This window comes from Numenius arquata, chromosome 5 (assembly GCF_964106895.1).
Source record: "Numenius arquata chromosome 5, bNumArq3.hap1.1, whole genome shotgun sequence".
Lineage (NCBI taxonomy): Eukaryota > Metazoa > Chordata > Aves > Charadriiformes > Scolopacidae > Numenius > Numenius arquata.
The window spans coordinates 38,782,008-38,797,956 of NC_133580.1; the positions used below are offsets into that span (position 1 = coordinate 38,782,008).

A 15,949-nucleotide genomic window follows, 5' to 3' on the forward strand; every position below is an offset into this window, starting at 1 on the left:
GTCTGTGGTGTTATACCATGTGGACACAGTACCTATTACTCCAGGCATTTGGGATCCACTGCAGAGTACACCCTGTATCCTGCAAAACTTCTCTGAGCCAATTTGATATCTGTGGTGCCATGTACAACATGAACCCAGTTATGATGTAACTTACACAAGTTTTCACAAATATTTTAAATCACTGTAACTGTTAAATGTCATAGTTACCTTTACAGTTATTTATGGCTGATCTGTACTTCTCAACTGTACTTGATCACAGGCAATTAAGTTCCTCAAATGAACTATTAAAGCTATAACTTCAAACTCCTTTTTATTTGTTACAGTCAAACACCGAAACTTATGACCAAGTGACCAGAAAAAAGGCATGAAAAAATCAAACCCTAAGGGTTAGTTCATTCTTCATGAACATGTATTAGATTTATTTCATTCCCCGCATTGTGAAGCTCTGAGTTAGAATATTCACATATCAACCCAAGAGATTCACAGCAGTTCCTGAAAGCTTTACACTTTACTTCCATACCCTTAGGGAAGGCTGCTTTCCAAAAGCAATATTAGGCAGATTAGAAATCGTAAAATGCTACCTGTGTTGGAATTAATCTTGAAATACTTTCCATCAGACAGGAGGAAATAGGAAAGTTGTCCATTTCTTCCAGAGTCTTTGTCAACAGCTGTAATGGTGCCAACCACACCCCTAGGAACTGGATTTTCCTCCATTTCAAAGAAGTAGCTCTCATGCATAAACATGGGAGAATTATCATTTTCATCCAGGACATTAACTATTACCGATGTACTTGCATTTTGTCTGAGGTTCTCATGCTCAGAGATGCTGACCAGGACTCTAAAACTTAGTATCTGTGCACATTCATAGTTCAAATGTTTCCGAAGATAAATCCAGCCAGTGACAGAGCAAACCCCAAATGCAACAGAATCTGTGCTAGGTTCTAAGGAATACGTCAGCTTGGAGGTAACGCTGTGTGGATCAAGTGAGTGAGCTTGAACCTGAAGGATTTGGGCACCTGGAGAGGTAGCCTCACTGATTTCTACTTGATACACCAAGTTTTGAAAAACCAAAGTAGGGACCAATTTCTGCTCTTCAATAATCACTGTCAACATCAACGAAGAAGTCAGAGGAGGACTTCCACAGTCTTCAGCTGCTATGTGTAGAGTGTATTCCTGCCGTTTATCCGCAGACACAGTCCTGGTGAGATTTACCACTCCAAGGCTTGGATCAATGCTGAATGCATTTGACTGCTTGCTTGCAATACTATATTTGATTGCCCCATTTAGGCCACTGTCTTTGTCTTCTGCATGAGCAATGTAAACAGCAGTGCCAGGAGGCTGAGTATGTGAAATAGTTACCTTATCCGATTGGGTAAGAAATACTGGAGGGTTGTCATTAATATCTATCACAGATATGTTGACCTGGGTGCTACTGTAGACAGGGGAGTTTCCCAGCTGCGACTGAACAGTGAGCACCACAACAGACTGAGTTTCATGGTCAAGCTGGTTTTTGGTGCGGATGATACCAAACTGGGGGTCAATAGAGAATCTTCCATGTGGATCACCAGAAGAAATTCTGTAAGAAACCACTTCTAAAGAATCTAGAAATGGAAATAACGACAAAAAAATGTAATAAAATATGAAGTGATAACATGAAGGTTGGTAAGAACATCTGTGAAGAATGCATGCTGTTAAATCCAGCGGAACAAATGTAAGCTACACAGATGTTTGAATTTCTTGGGCTTTTTATACTTCCTCTCCTGGGAGCCCTTCAGTAAAATATGACTGTATACAGTTTGTCCACTTGTACACCATTTGATTTTCATCTCACTGGTATGATAAAACTCTATACAGAAAACAGTATAATAGCCTCTTGTTTTCCCCTGATCTAAAATATGGAAAAAACACTCCTATAAATTAGTCTTATGGGAGTAATTTCACTACACACAGGCATTCACTATAGCAAGGAATGAAACAGGTGGCAGTTCTCTGAAAGAACTGCATTTTACTGAACTTAGTTCATGGATGACCATTGCTATAATACTTATACATCAGATGCTACCTAAAGCAAAAGTTATCTAAAGGTTCAGGCTTATTACCAAGGCTGCTCTGCAGGTACTATCTCACCCTGAGGACAGTGGTCAATGCACTGTCCTTCCAAGAAGACGACAATGGGAGGACCTGACTAATCAAACTTATATAAAACCTCTGCCTCTACCACCTTACACGTACAGATCCATCATCAAGCTGGTATGTGGACTCACGACAGCGTCTTTTATGACTACAGCCTGGTAGGAGCTAACCCATTTCCCTCTAAAAATGATAACAAAACCAAATGGATTAAATACATTTTCAAAAGTTCCCATAAATATTCATCTGGACTTCACCATGTAATTTGAGAAAATGTGTGTGTGGGTGGCGGGGCTTGTTTGTTTGGGCTTGGAGAGAGGATTTTTTTTTTTGTTCGGGGTGTGTTTTTTTTGCAGCAGCAATAGCAGCACTTCATATAGATTCTCTGAAACTTCTGAATATTCTCTGATCATGACTGTTGCTCTGAGATTTGTCTTGCATGGCTAATGCTTTAACACAAGCTACACTGTCACAAAAACCCTTCTTTACACTTTCACAACATGGTTCCCATCTCCCCATTTAGAATTTTAGAAATCCATCTGGAAGAAAAGCGAGGCAGTTGCCAATCCCCATGGACCACCAAGGGGAGTACCACAAACCTCCATCTGTTCTGAAGAGCGTCCTGATACAGCAGTGATTACACCAGTTGCTGTAAATATCAACAGTAAATACTATTTAGTGCTCGACAGACTGAATGAATAATATGGAAGTTTTTAAAAAAAAGAATTATCTGCAGATATTTGCAGTTAATTGTCACAACAAAAATGCAATACAATCTCTGACTGAGCATGCAACTTACTTGGAGGCTCTCTGGCCTTGACAGTGCCGATCGGGCTGTCTTCAGGTGCGTCTTCGGGAACTGAAAAAGTGTACCGGGATCTCTCAAATATGGCAGGGGCTGAAGCAGTCTGAAGGATGTTGACTGTGACAGCTGCATTGGTAGCAGAGGGAAGGCCACCCCCATCCCGCGCAGAAACAGTCAGGAAGAGCGCAGAATGTGCCAGGTGGCCAAGAGCTGAGATCAGGTAAATAATTCCTGAAAGTACACAGAAATAAAAGAGCAATTAAATCAGTTAAAATTCAGCAGGCTGTCAAAATAGTTTCAACTTGTATCACTGTTTGAAGAGAAGGCCAGACAACATGGACAAAAAACAGCACTCCCAATTGCTTTTTGAGAGCCAAGTTTTTTCAAATTATATCATCTTCCCCATACACAAAGCCACTGACACACAGTGTCAAAACACAGTGTCCTTAATTCTGATTATCTTTAACAACTTCATTGAGTCAGTAGAATCATTCTGAGTTTTCAACAATGTTAGGAAAACCACACTTTTACCAGTATTAGTCTATAGGAATCTGGAACTGCGTTAGGGGAAGAAAAAATACTTTATTGTTACAAAAGACTAATTTATCTTTGCAAACAGTAAAGTTAACTTTATTTCAAACAGGCTGCAGAGACATTCTGCTCGAATAAGTCGCCAAATAAAACATCCACACAAACGGGATTGAAGCCCCAAAATACAAATCAGTGGGCTCTGTGTAAAGTATCTGGGAAGCAATCACCTGCTGTCTGATCACAAGTTTCTGGTAAAAAATCCTTTAGTAGTGAATTCTAAGGTCTGTTTTAATTTGTAAGCTGCTAACTATTATATTTTATATAAATGATATGAAACAAGTAATTCTCTGAAAAGAAAATGCAATTCTCTGTCCAGAAATACAGCACTTTGGATGTGCCTTCCTCAAGATAAATACATTTTCATCCTTTAACTCTGATGAATGAGACTAGCTGTCTCCAAATACATTCTCTTCTGACTGCTAAAATAAGCCTTTAGTAATATCAGATAATTATGCCCAATTTTCAAATACTCTCTCTATAACTACAGAAACCCACATCTAGCTATTATTACCTAAGATGGTCGTATGGGTAGAAAGAATGAACATAGTATGAATCCTGTCCCATCTTCATCTACAGCAAAAGCTTGGATGAACTTCAAAGCAAGCTTTGTTTGAGTGAAGACTTCAGTCCCAGCAATGAGAATTACATCCAAACCATAGCTCTCTATGGGATGTTCATAACGGTCCACAACAATTATCCAAAACTGATACTTGCTAATGGTTCCATGAGAGACAGTCATTCATTGTCCTTTGCAAGCAAATTAAGGATTTCTAAATGAAGATACAAACCCACAAATTAATCATTAGCCTTCAGAGCACTCTGAAATGTCTGGTCTAGATGAAGTGAAGCTAAATACTTAAAAAGGTAGGGGTAAGCACTGGATCATAAAGCAATACAGTATGTTTGTTAATTCATAAATTGTATAACTAATTAAAACCTGAGGTGCGCAGTGGAAGACCAGGTGCTTTCAGCCAGGTAAAAGATGGAATAAGGAAATGTAATTACGACCTAGAGAGCATTAATACTGATTTGTCTTATCCTTTGCAGCTTCTTCTCTACCATTGAGCAGGAGGAGGAAGAACACTTTCACTTATTCTGAGGTGACAGAAATACATCAATATTCTAACATCCTTTGGTGGTCACAGATTTTGCAACACACAGAGAACTATTTGTAAAATAAGTTTTTCAACATGAAAATGAAGACGAGAGGTGATCAAACACAAGAAAATTCTTAGCAATGACTGAGTTTAACTAAATAGACACTAAATGCTAAAATTGCAGCGAGCTAAGTAGTAAGGTTGCAGTAAACTCAAGTGATTCAACTAATCGGGACAACTTTCTTCATACCAACAGATATTTTTAAGAATTCCTCTATGGTTTTGTAGAAGCTGGTGAAGACACAAAACCTCTAGCAGCTCAGTAAAAACAAACCTTTAAACTCTGAGCTACCTTTGTGGTTTCCTGGCTCTCAAGACAGGTTTAGTAGAGATGATATCTGGTATTCAAGTCAGACATTTAGTGGTCCTATTTGTCAGACAGGGTAAAAATTAGATTTAAGTCAAAGTGCCCTAGGGGAATTAGTGCATGATTCAACTACAATAAATCTTCTCAAAATTTAGTGTGAAGCCACAAACACTAAATTGCTACAATGCATTTTTAAGCAGAATAATGGAAAATATATAAAATCCTTATAAATATTCAAATGTGCATGTGGTATACTTTCCAATTATACTGCCAGGACATTATAACAACAAACTGTGTCTTGACATGCTTAAAATGCATTCAGAGGGTCTTCAGGATCAAGGAAGAATGCTTTCCACTAACAAAGGACACTTATTCCAGTGTGACAAACCACAGTAAAAACAGAACAGAGATACAGACAGATTCAGAATTCACCGCTGATCCAACTCCTATGCCAATAACTGATGCACTTCCAAGAGTCAGCCTTAGTTTGGCCTTTTTTTTTCTTTTTTTTTTTTTTTTGTCTTCTGATTATTGGGCTTTACGATTAGTTAGACAGCTCAACAAAGTAGTCTTCCAAGGACATAAACTTTTGGCATTTCCTGAGGTAATCTGAGCAACTGTAGCTTGAAGGAAAAAGGGCTTAAGCCATTTTTTCCCAGAGGTTAAATGTGTAAACATGGATTTTAAACACTGTTGCTGTCAAATTAAATGAAACCAATCAAATGGACTGCCTTTTACTAACTTGACCAATTGGGTATTTTTCTATGGACAAGGCCAAAAATATCTCATTCCCATTTTGGATACTTCAGGATGTATGTGAAGAGTGGGAAAGCTTCTACAAAAAAGCATTACATTGAAATTCTTACTCTCAAAGCAATAACTAATGACTCCAGAACATCCCTTAGCAAGGGTGGAGCAAACAGTGCTCCACTCCAGGAACTCTGAAGACCTGGTGGAACAGAAATATTTCAGAAACAAAAATTCCTTCCCTGCTGACCTAGACAGATTACAGCACAGCCCATGCCAGTTCAGCTATAGAAAGCAGACAGAAAATAAAATGGATAAAGATTTTGCTTTCTCTCTTCATTCTTTTGCTGTGTCCTAGAGAGGAAAGGGAATAGGCAAGTACATCTTGCCAACTCTGTCCTCTCTTGCAGGACCAGGGACACCCTAAGAACAGTGGCAGGTTCCAAGTAAAAAGTATATGTCTTCCATATGGCTCCTTCCAGCCTCAGAACTGTAATGTGCAGGAAATTTTATAACCCAGTTTGACTTTTAATTATATACATTCTGATTCTTTTAGCATTTGTAGGACTGGGCATTAGCTTTGCGTCTGGTGATACATAATCTATACAGACATTTGAGACAGCTCTACCATACGTAGGGGAACATGCCACATTAGGCTGTATTACGGCACCATATGACAGGAAAGAAGCCGTAGAGGTAAGCAGCATCTGGGATCCTACTGACTATATGGTTAGGTAAAAACACCATACCGGGACTAAAATGGACAGTCATAACCACTTCGGTCAAAAGCAGCTGCCAACACACCTCAGAGCAGGCTGGCTGCATTTGATCTGCTGAAGTACAGTGCAGGAGATCCCCTAGCACTACACGGGGCTAACTGCAAGAAGCAGATGTCAGGAACTAGCTGTTTAAGTCACACGTTGGGTGTGCGCAACTCAACAGAGGTATGCCTTGCTAAAAAACAGGCTGAAGATGAGTCACAGTTTTCCTTTCTTTCCTGTTCTGTAATTAAGACAAGACAGTGGCTTATTATTGTTATAGTCACTTGCAGCCTGCAATTTGTGGCTTCAGAGAACTTAAAAGACAATTAGATTGCTACGGTACAGAATATATTTTTCCATTATGAAAAACAATTTGTAGAGAAGCTAATGATGGAAAGGGATTAATGAGATGGCTGCTCTTTGAGGAACGTTTTACCAAGACCAAAACTCCTAGCAGGGGACCACACAGACACAAGTGTGGTTCCACTTTAAGAAGTCACTGCATGAAAAATGCCACCTTCTTTCTAATAGCTCAGCTCCCCATATATATGGGCAGCCTTATCTGCTGCCTTTAATAGCATTTAATTCCCATTTTTTTAATTTATTGTTTATATTACCGCAGTGTCTTGAAGATTTTACCTCTGGTAACTCCTCATTCTGCAGGAGAGAAAATTGGAACCGATTCTGTTTCACAGGTGAACAATCATCTAATTACACACCAGATGAAGCATTAACATCCAGCCTCACTTACACTTTGGCAAGCTCATTTTCTTGACTAGATCTGCATGGGTATAACTGCCTTCAGATACTAACCTTTATAAATCTAAAACATGACCCAGAGATTGCCTGTCATGATTTGCGTACTCATTTTAGACAGAATCTGCAATACTTGTTGCATGATAACAAGTGCCACTACAGGCCAGGGTTTGGGAACAGCTCTGCACCAGCGCAGATGAGCTCTGCACAGCCACATGGAGAGTTACAGGGATTTTGCTGCAGAACAACCTGTGCTTACTGGCTAGTGCAAATTGTTACAACGGTTTCAGGGATTCAGTGTACTGTGAGGGCTAGTGTTAGTGAAGGGTGAAATCATGACTATCAGCCCTTTCACCTGTTTCATCCTTCCTCACTCACTGTACGTGCTAGGGCACTAACTTCCAGGAAGTTCTTGCTCTCCACTTTGTGCTTATCAACAACAAAAGGTAAAATGAAGCCAATGTTCACCCAGAATGTGCAAAAGCATGAGTGAAAGACAAGACTCTGAGGCAACCGCCATCCTCTGGCAATGACAAAATTTCTCCCGGGATTTTTTTGTTCTTATTTTTGTGGAGATGCACCCTGCTCCACAGGTGTGTTAGCTGCTAAGTGCTGTTTCTCAAGAGTTAAAGCCAGGAGACAGGGTCCTGCATATAATGATTCTTTTAAAATACATATATGATCTTCTTCATAATCCTCTGTTCATTCCTAACATTACAGCAGCATAGATCACTGAAGTAGGTTCGTTCACCAAAAGCACTTTTTATATGGCGGAAACAGTACTGGTTATCCCAACAGGATTTCCACCCATACCTCTAGCTGGCCAGTTTGAAAATGTGTCTGTTTTTCCACAGGGTACTCACGTAAGCATAACAAAAAACAGCCCTACATGAATAGTCGTTCATATGTAAGCAAAACATTTTCCATTAGTCAAGCACTGCAGAGGCAAAAATATAAATGAGGACACACTAACTTCAGTAATGACGTTTGGACTGCATAGAAATGCGTACTCATTTAAATAGCTTCCATTATTTTCTCATTGCTCATGAAATAAAAAAAGCAACATTAAAACACAGCCGGAGGAATAAAATCAACAGCTATCAATAGTGTTCTCTACGACCATGAAACTGAATGCCCTATCAACATTAAATGACGGCAGGATTTCTTCAGCAGACATCCTAGGATGGGTCAGCTGGCATGACCTGACACACAGCTCAGACAGCAAGCAGATGGCAGAAAAGGTATGTAGAGTTCATTACCTCAATTCACCTTCAAAGTCGGCTGCTGGACCTGATGCTTAATACTGCGTAGGTCAGTGCTGACCCATTGACCTGCTCAGAACATGTCTCGCCCAACCCAGCATGGCCAGCTTCTCAGTGCTGAGATGCACGTACAACTTTGGTTTTTACGTGCTTTTTACATGTCAGAAAAACATTCAGGGTGATCCTCCAAGAGGTGAATGCAGTTAGGAGGTGTAGACTTGCATTAACGTTAAAATCACATTGTTCTAGAGAACAACAATAGTGTTTCCGCTTGACATTTCTATTTGACTTTATCTGACTCATTGCCCATCCTCTAATCTAAGCATCACATTTAGGTTTTAGCAATTTACCTGTATTTAAAATGCACCTTTTTTATTGAAGCTGCATTCTTGATAGTAACCATAACAACACTCTGCAAAATGCACTGTGTGAAGAGCTGTTTTAATAACTGTCAGGGGAAAGGAAAGAATTAATGAGGAATTACATTGTTATTTACAGTCTACCTACTGTAATATGTGCAGCTTCAGCTTATAGGAAAAGGCTTTAAAAAGCTTAATATTGATGACACAAACCCTATTTTGAGTTTCAGTAAATAAGAGGAGTACTGCAAGTTTGAAATTATTCAGTATCTTAATGTTTTTGTAGTAAATAACTGACAACTTGTATCGGTCTCCTATCTACATTTGTACTTCACAGAAGTCTCATACCCCTGCACTGTTAAACGCTTTCAACAGTGGCCCTCTCTAGCAGATTCTTGTGCTTCTTAAAAAAGGAAATATAATAAAAAAAATCTGTGTGTTTACAACCACTACTATTTAAACGTACTGTGTTTAATCACAAGACTTAGCTTAGCATATGAAAGTCTGTTCCAGAGCACTTCATTCAAATTCAGCCAGGTTGGTAATCTGCAACATAAGGAACCAGTACCTGGATCTATAAGGTAATATATATGGTTTTAACACTGTGGTTCTCCCAGTGTTAAATTTTAAATACTGTTTTATTTACTACTATTTTAAATACTATTTTAAATACTACAGGCTACAGGCAATTTTAGTTAGCTAAGAAGTATTCATCAACACACAAAATATGCATTTCTAACTAAGGCAGTTCCATTATTTACAAGTAGAACATCCACCTGAGCATCAGCCTCTAATGTCAGGCAATAAAGTATAAGAATGTTTTTGTATCATCTAGGTAGGCTCAGTTTTCTGTTACTTAAGTGCTTTTCACACGAAGTCTTGCAATGCACTATTTGGCATGCAAGTTCTTTTCTCTCTAGAGAGTATACTCTACCACTTTAGGAGGTCACATGCCTCCTAGCGCTCAAGGGGCAGGTAAAGGAACATGTGAAGCTGGTCTCTTTCAGCCTTCCCATCTGCCATTTAACTGTGAATAGGTTAAACACAGTTATGCAATTTGAATCATAGAACCATAGAATTGTCTAGGTTGGAAGGGACCTTTCAGATCATCGAGTCCAACCATTAACCTAACGCTGCCAAGTCCACCACTAAACCATGCACCTCAGCACCATATCTACTCATCTTTTAAATACCTCCGGAGATGGTGACTCAACCACTTCCCTGAGCAGCCTGTTCCAGGGTTTGATAACCCTTTCGGTGAAGAATTTTTTCCTAATATCCAGTCTAAACCTCCCCTGGTGCAGCTTGAGGCCATTTCCTCTTGTGCTATTTCTTGTAACTTGGGAGAAGAGACCGATCTCCACCTCTCTATAACCTCCTTTCTAGTAGTTGTAGAGAGCGAAAAGGTCTCCCCCCCTCAGCCTCCTTTTCTCCAGGCTAAACAACCCCAGGTCCCTCAGCTGCTCCTCATAAGACTTGTTCTCCAGACCTCTCACCAGCTTTGTTGCCCTTCTCTGGACACTCTCCAGCACCTCAATGTCTTTCCTGTAGTGAGGAGCCCCAAACTGCACACAGTACTCAAGGTGCTGCCTCACCAGTGCCAAACACAGCAGGACAATCACCTCCCTAGTCCTGCTCACCACACTATTCCTAATACAGGCCAGGATGCTCTTGGCTGCCTTGGCCACCTGGTCACACTGCTGGCTCATATTCAGAAGTAATGAGCTGCAGGACAGAACTTAAAGAAGTGTTACTTACATTTGTATTACCAGCTTTTTGGATGAAGTGTTTAGCTTATTTCTATCTGAACACCACCAAAATCTTAAATTCTCTAAATTATTTTCTTTTTACAATTTAAATTACAGGCAATATTAATATTTCAGTAGTGCTTTCTATGCATGGTCCACAGTTTACTACACAACAAGGTAGCATGATGACTGTTTATTTTGTAGGGGAAAAACTTATTTATATTGGATCTTCTGTAAAAGTTCTCAGGTGCTGGACAACTCTAAAGCCATGCTCATGAATCCTACGAAAAATTGCAAACAGACAAAACAAATTTGTAACGCTTTTTTCCAATGATCTTGAAAAGCTGAGAGTTTAAAGAAGGCAAAATTTTTAGAGCAATGGTTCTACCAATTAATACTATTGTATTTAAAAAGTTTAGTTGCTTATTGATGTCATAAGGGATGATGAATCCCTGAGGAAAAGGTATGCAACAGTAAGAGCCCATCAAAGAGAGCTGTCGTCCAGAAGCTGGATCAGACCCATTCAGTGCTTTCCAAACCGCTACATTGTTCTAAAAAGAGTGTTTCACTGAACAAGCCCTCAATGAAGAGTGAGCAGAGCGAGCTGAACATGCCCCCACCAGCCACAAGCCCAGCAGTAGCAGTCTGAACAAGCAACCGGCAGCAGAATGACCCCATGCTCACCATTTAGCAAGAAAACAGTGCTTCAGCTATGAAGTCCCCAGAACATACGGCTATTCTGAGCAGGAAAGCTGCTCTGCTTTGCCCAAAATGCTTAAATAAATGTGGGTCCTATAACTCCCAGTTTAATTAGGTGGTGTAACCACCAGCAGAAGGCAAATAGATTCAATGTTGCTCAAAGCAAAGGAAGAACTCAACTAGGTCTTTCTGGTGACCACGCAATTACTACATTGTTAAGGATTTCTATTCCTCACTTTCTTGTGAATATCTTGCTTTGTTTCCTTTATTTCTAACCTCCAAGTCAAATGAAACATTTTGCTTGGCCCTTTTCCTCCCATTTTAACATAAAATCCCCTCAAATTGTCAACAAATTTATATTTTCTGTATATTCTTCAGAATAGTCAAATCTAACATTCAGCTCCTCAAAAATTCTCATTTTCTACAGTACATATGAAAAGAAACCTGGAGATACCGAACTGACTGTCATGTTAATCCTTTGCTGTTTCATTATTTCAACCTACTATAGACCTCACAGGACAGAACTAGGGTTTGGGAGTTCTTTTGCTTAGCACGATGCTAATGTTAGTACAACAAATGTTTTATGACTCATCATAGAACATCAAAACTAAACTTAATACAGAAAAAAACAAGTATTACTTTGATGTAGCTTTCTCTGTATTGTACTATTACATGTTTAACTAATTCTTCCCTAACAGAAAAAACAAAACCAACAAAAAACCACACTAATTTTTCAGTAAAGGAGCATATACCTGAAGAGACATAATTTGCTGTTGCAGGGAGATTTCCTCTGGTTTTACCTTGTTTTGTTTCCTTTAATCTGACATAACAGTAACTCAGAGTGCACTTGTTCTCTGGTTGCATACAAAGAGAACACTTGCACATAAAACATGAAATTTAAAAAAACCCACACCAAAAGTCAAAGCATACAGCAATAAGTGGGCAGGACTCTGGCTGGTGAACTGCTGTATTTTCAAAGACAAAGGCAGAGCCTTCCCTGTGCGATCTCCACAGCTCCAGCACTGTCACGTCACCTCTGCTTGCTTAGTTCATTGAAGTTTTCCAAAAACATCTTTTTAATCAAGGACCTTTTTAATCAAGCTGCCAGCCTCCAGATCCAAAAATAGCTCAATACACAACCTGGTAACAAAACTCAACTGCCACGGTAACCGGAGATGATATTTCTTTGAAGGCACTGTATGAAAAGATGCATATTTCCAGCACAGGTACAGAATGAAGCCAAATATAAGCCCAATAAGATTTATTTGCTGTTCTTATATTAAGAGCATTATGAAACATTTCAGATGCTCATCTTAGTCCTCACAAACTGATTTTCTAGTAAATACACTCCTCTATTACATTCCTTTTAACAGTCCAATAGAAGGCATTTTGCCAAGGTTATCTGCTCTCTTTGTGTGATGTTCCGTTTTCTTCTTTTCTTTAGGTTAACTGAGAACATGAAGCACATCTGTACTTCAGACACGTACAGTCTCTATCAAATAAAAGTGTTGATTTTCTGAACTTTACAGTACAAATTTCACATTACTCCTCTCCTCCAAGATGGTAGGTTTGGGTCTAATTTTTTCCTTTTCTCCATTTTTCTTGTTATCAGCCCACATCATCCCAATGCCACAGAAGTTCGCTCCTTGTCTCATCTGGTGGGTTCTTCTGTTTCTGAGGTCTGACATTGACTTAACTACAAGAAAGGGGCTGGGCTAGAGCATTTTTGTAAATACTTTGCATTGTATCATGCACAACGAACCTCAAGTACACATGTCGCCACACTATTGCATGGTTGAGTTTTTGGCACACAGCTTGTAGGAATTTTTCCCTTTGTAGATGTTAGAGTATGTTAAAATGTATTAGATTTTATTAATAAAAGAAAAAAGATGCATACATTAAGAGCTGACACTGTGGATATTTTTTCATGCTGTTCTGCTGCATAGTTTTCTTTCAGGGCCAAAATCTGCACTCTCACACTTACTACAGCAAATTTTGTGTGCTTCAAGGAGAATATACTGTTTCCTGTATTCTTTATGTTAGATTTCTCATTAGATGAGGTCTCAGAGAAGGTAAAGGTCCACAAATTACTCAGTGAAAACTTAGTGAGCTAAACCAATGTCTCAGACATACTCATCTGATCTGCAGCACTCTGAATATGCTATCAATTTCATATGAAAGAAAAGAAAAACACTAATTGCATAAACTGCAGTTTAAAAAAAAAGTGGCCTCAAAAAAGTTCCAAAATAAAACACTCCTAATTTTAAATGTTATTTATGTGAACCTCTTCATATGTTTAGCAAATGTACTACATGCTGTATGAAAATGCCAAAAGTAGTTTAAAAATAAACTATTATTTCCTACAATACTATATGAAAACATCATTAATCATCATAAAAATGGCCTTGTTTTCTTTAAAAAGGATGCATCCCAATTTCACTTTGATGCATATTACAATGTGCTATATATTAAACACTGTATGGAGTTAAGCAAAGTTTGGAATTTTTTTTTTTCCCCAAAAAAGAAATTTTGATATTTCAACTTTTGTTTTCAACCTGTATTGTAATAAAAATAAAGCCAAACTTTTTCATGCAATGAAAAACTCCTAAGATGTGACTGCTAAACAACATTTCAATGTTCTTCAATAAAACAAAACTTGTCAACATCCTTAACTGGAATGAATCTGTTCTGGTACTCTGAACCAAATCAAAAAGTTTATTTTAAGTCAGTTTGACATTAAATCGCATTTACATAGTACAGTAATGGAAGCAGTATAGCACTAAGTTGCACACTGACAAAACAAGAAAAATATATCAGATATATCAGTGGAGGGACTGTTCCGTACAAGCTCTACACTTAGCCCCTCTTTTCATATCCATTACCAGGCACTATTAAAAAGATAACGTGCTAGACTAAAATCTGCTTAAGTATCTTATATAGTTGAAACAAACAGAGAAGGTAAGTTAAATTCCTGTACTGCTGTAATGTACACTGTGTGAATGCTATGTTCTCTACATTCTTTTCAGACTAGGTTTAAATCACTAATACCTTTAAATAAACATAAATCAATGGCTGCTGCCTTTTACTTAACATTCATGAGAGTTTTCTTCGTACACAGTGACTAGGTAGGGGAGTTGTTCTCAGAATATGAACGGACCATTGTACCTGAAGACTGACAGGATTAAGTCACACTAACACAAAATAATTTTCAAAGACTATTATTAATTTTGTTCACTTGAAACAGCTTCCTTGAACCAAGGCTATAGTAAGATGATAACATCTTTTTATCCTGCTCTCAAGAAGAGTTTTACTAAGATCAATGGAAAAATGAATCATATGCCCTTGAGTGAAAGAAAATATTAATGCTTGTACCATAATGAATGTTTAGAAATTCAATTGTTAATCCCAAAGTCTTAAAGCTGAGCGCTGTATAGGTTTTCTGCCACACTTGTGATTGTTTCCTAAGACTTACATTTTTAATTACCTGCTCAGCTATAGCTATAAATACACTGTCTTTCAGATAGTTTGTTAGGTAATGATGGGAAAATAAGCAAACATATCTCAAACAGTTTCTTAGCCAGAAGAACTGTTCTTCAACTTGCTCTGTTCTAATCAATTCACGAGTGCTGTTCATAGATCATGCATGGTTCAGATAAATACAAAAGGAAACATAATGAAGCCAAGATGTTGTTTACACCAACACTAGAAACAAACGATAGCAAGAGTCACGAACTAGCAGAGGAACTGGTTTACAGTTCCCTAACCATACATTTTTTTAGTTACGCAGTTCTTATAGTGGTTTTTTTGTGGACAGTCTATCATCAATCAAATGAAAAATACTTCAATTTTTTCTCAAAGGGAAATGTAGTATATGTTGTTTACGAGTATAAGAGCATATCACAAACAATAAATGCAGTACTTAAAAGCTGAAATAGCAAACAAATACCAGTAAAAAAGACTTGTTTAGAATCCAAAAAACTTTTAATGGAATAATTATCTGCTCAATGAAAGGCTCTTCCCTCTCCCATTGAATTTATCAATATACAACAACCACATGTCACAGTGGTTGAAACAAAAGATGGAGTCCCTTCAAGGAGCTTGGATGTGGCTCAACCTCATAATATCTACATATCAAAAGCACCATTGATATATTCTATACAGTCAGTGGCTGACCAGCTGGTATGAAATCCTGTATTGCGAACACAATTCACTACGCAAAGCTAAAAGCTTTCTTGATCCATCCATACAATTGCTTTAACAAAGCAACAGCCAGAAGCAGTGAAGAATTTGGGTTACAGTTTTTATTTTATTATTTTATCAATTTCTCTTTTAAAAATAAAAAAGGGAAGGGGGAAAAAAAGTGACTCTTTAGAGAATATTCTGAGTGCAACACTCCAAAAACACCTTGAAGAAAACTATAGTGAGATAAATTTTCAAGTCCATGATCTAGATGCCATAAAATAGAAATTACATATGCCATAGAGAACAGTGTCATCTTGCATATGATTTTAATGTGTTGTAGTGTAATGTGACAAATGGTTAACTACTAATTAATTTAAATCTCATAATACTGAAAATCTCTGTCCGCTTCTATGTATAATACTAAGGGCTACAATAAACATAATAA

The 15,949-nt window shown here is 38.1% G+C and overlaps 1 protein-coding gene across 1 annotated transcript in view; it reads right to left on the minus strand.

Annotated features, from left to right (window-relative positions):
* DCHS2 (dachsous cadherin-related 2) overlaps positions 1 to 15,949 on the minus strand; it is a 73,530-nt gene that overhangs the window by 42,538 nt on the left and 15,043 nt on the right. The window contains 2 exon segments of the mRNA XM_074147883.1: positions 582 to 1,601; positions 2,930 to 3,166. Coding sequence (XP_074003984.1) covers positions 582 to 1,601; positions 2,930 to 3,166 — 1,257 coding nt within the window.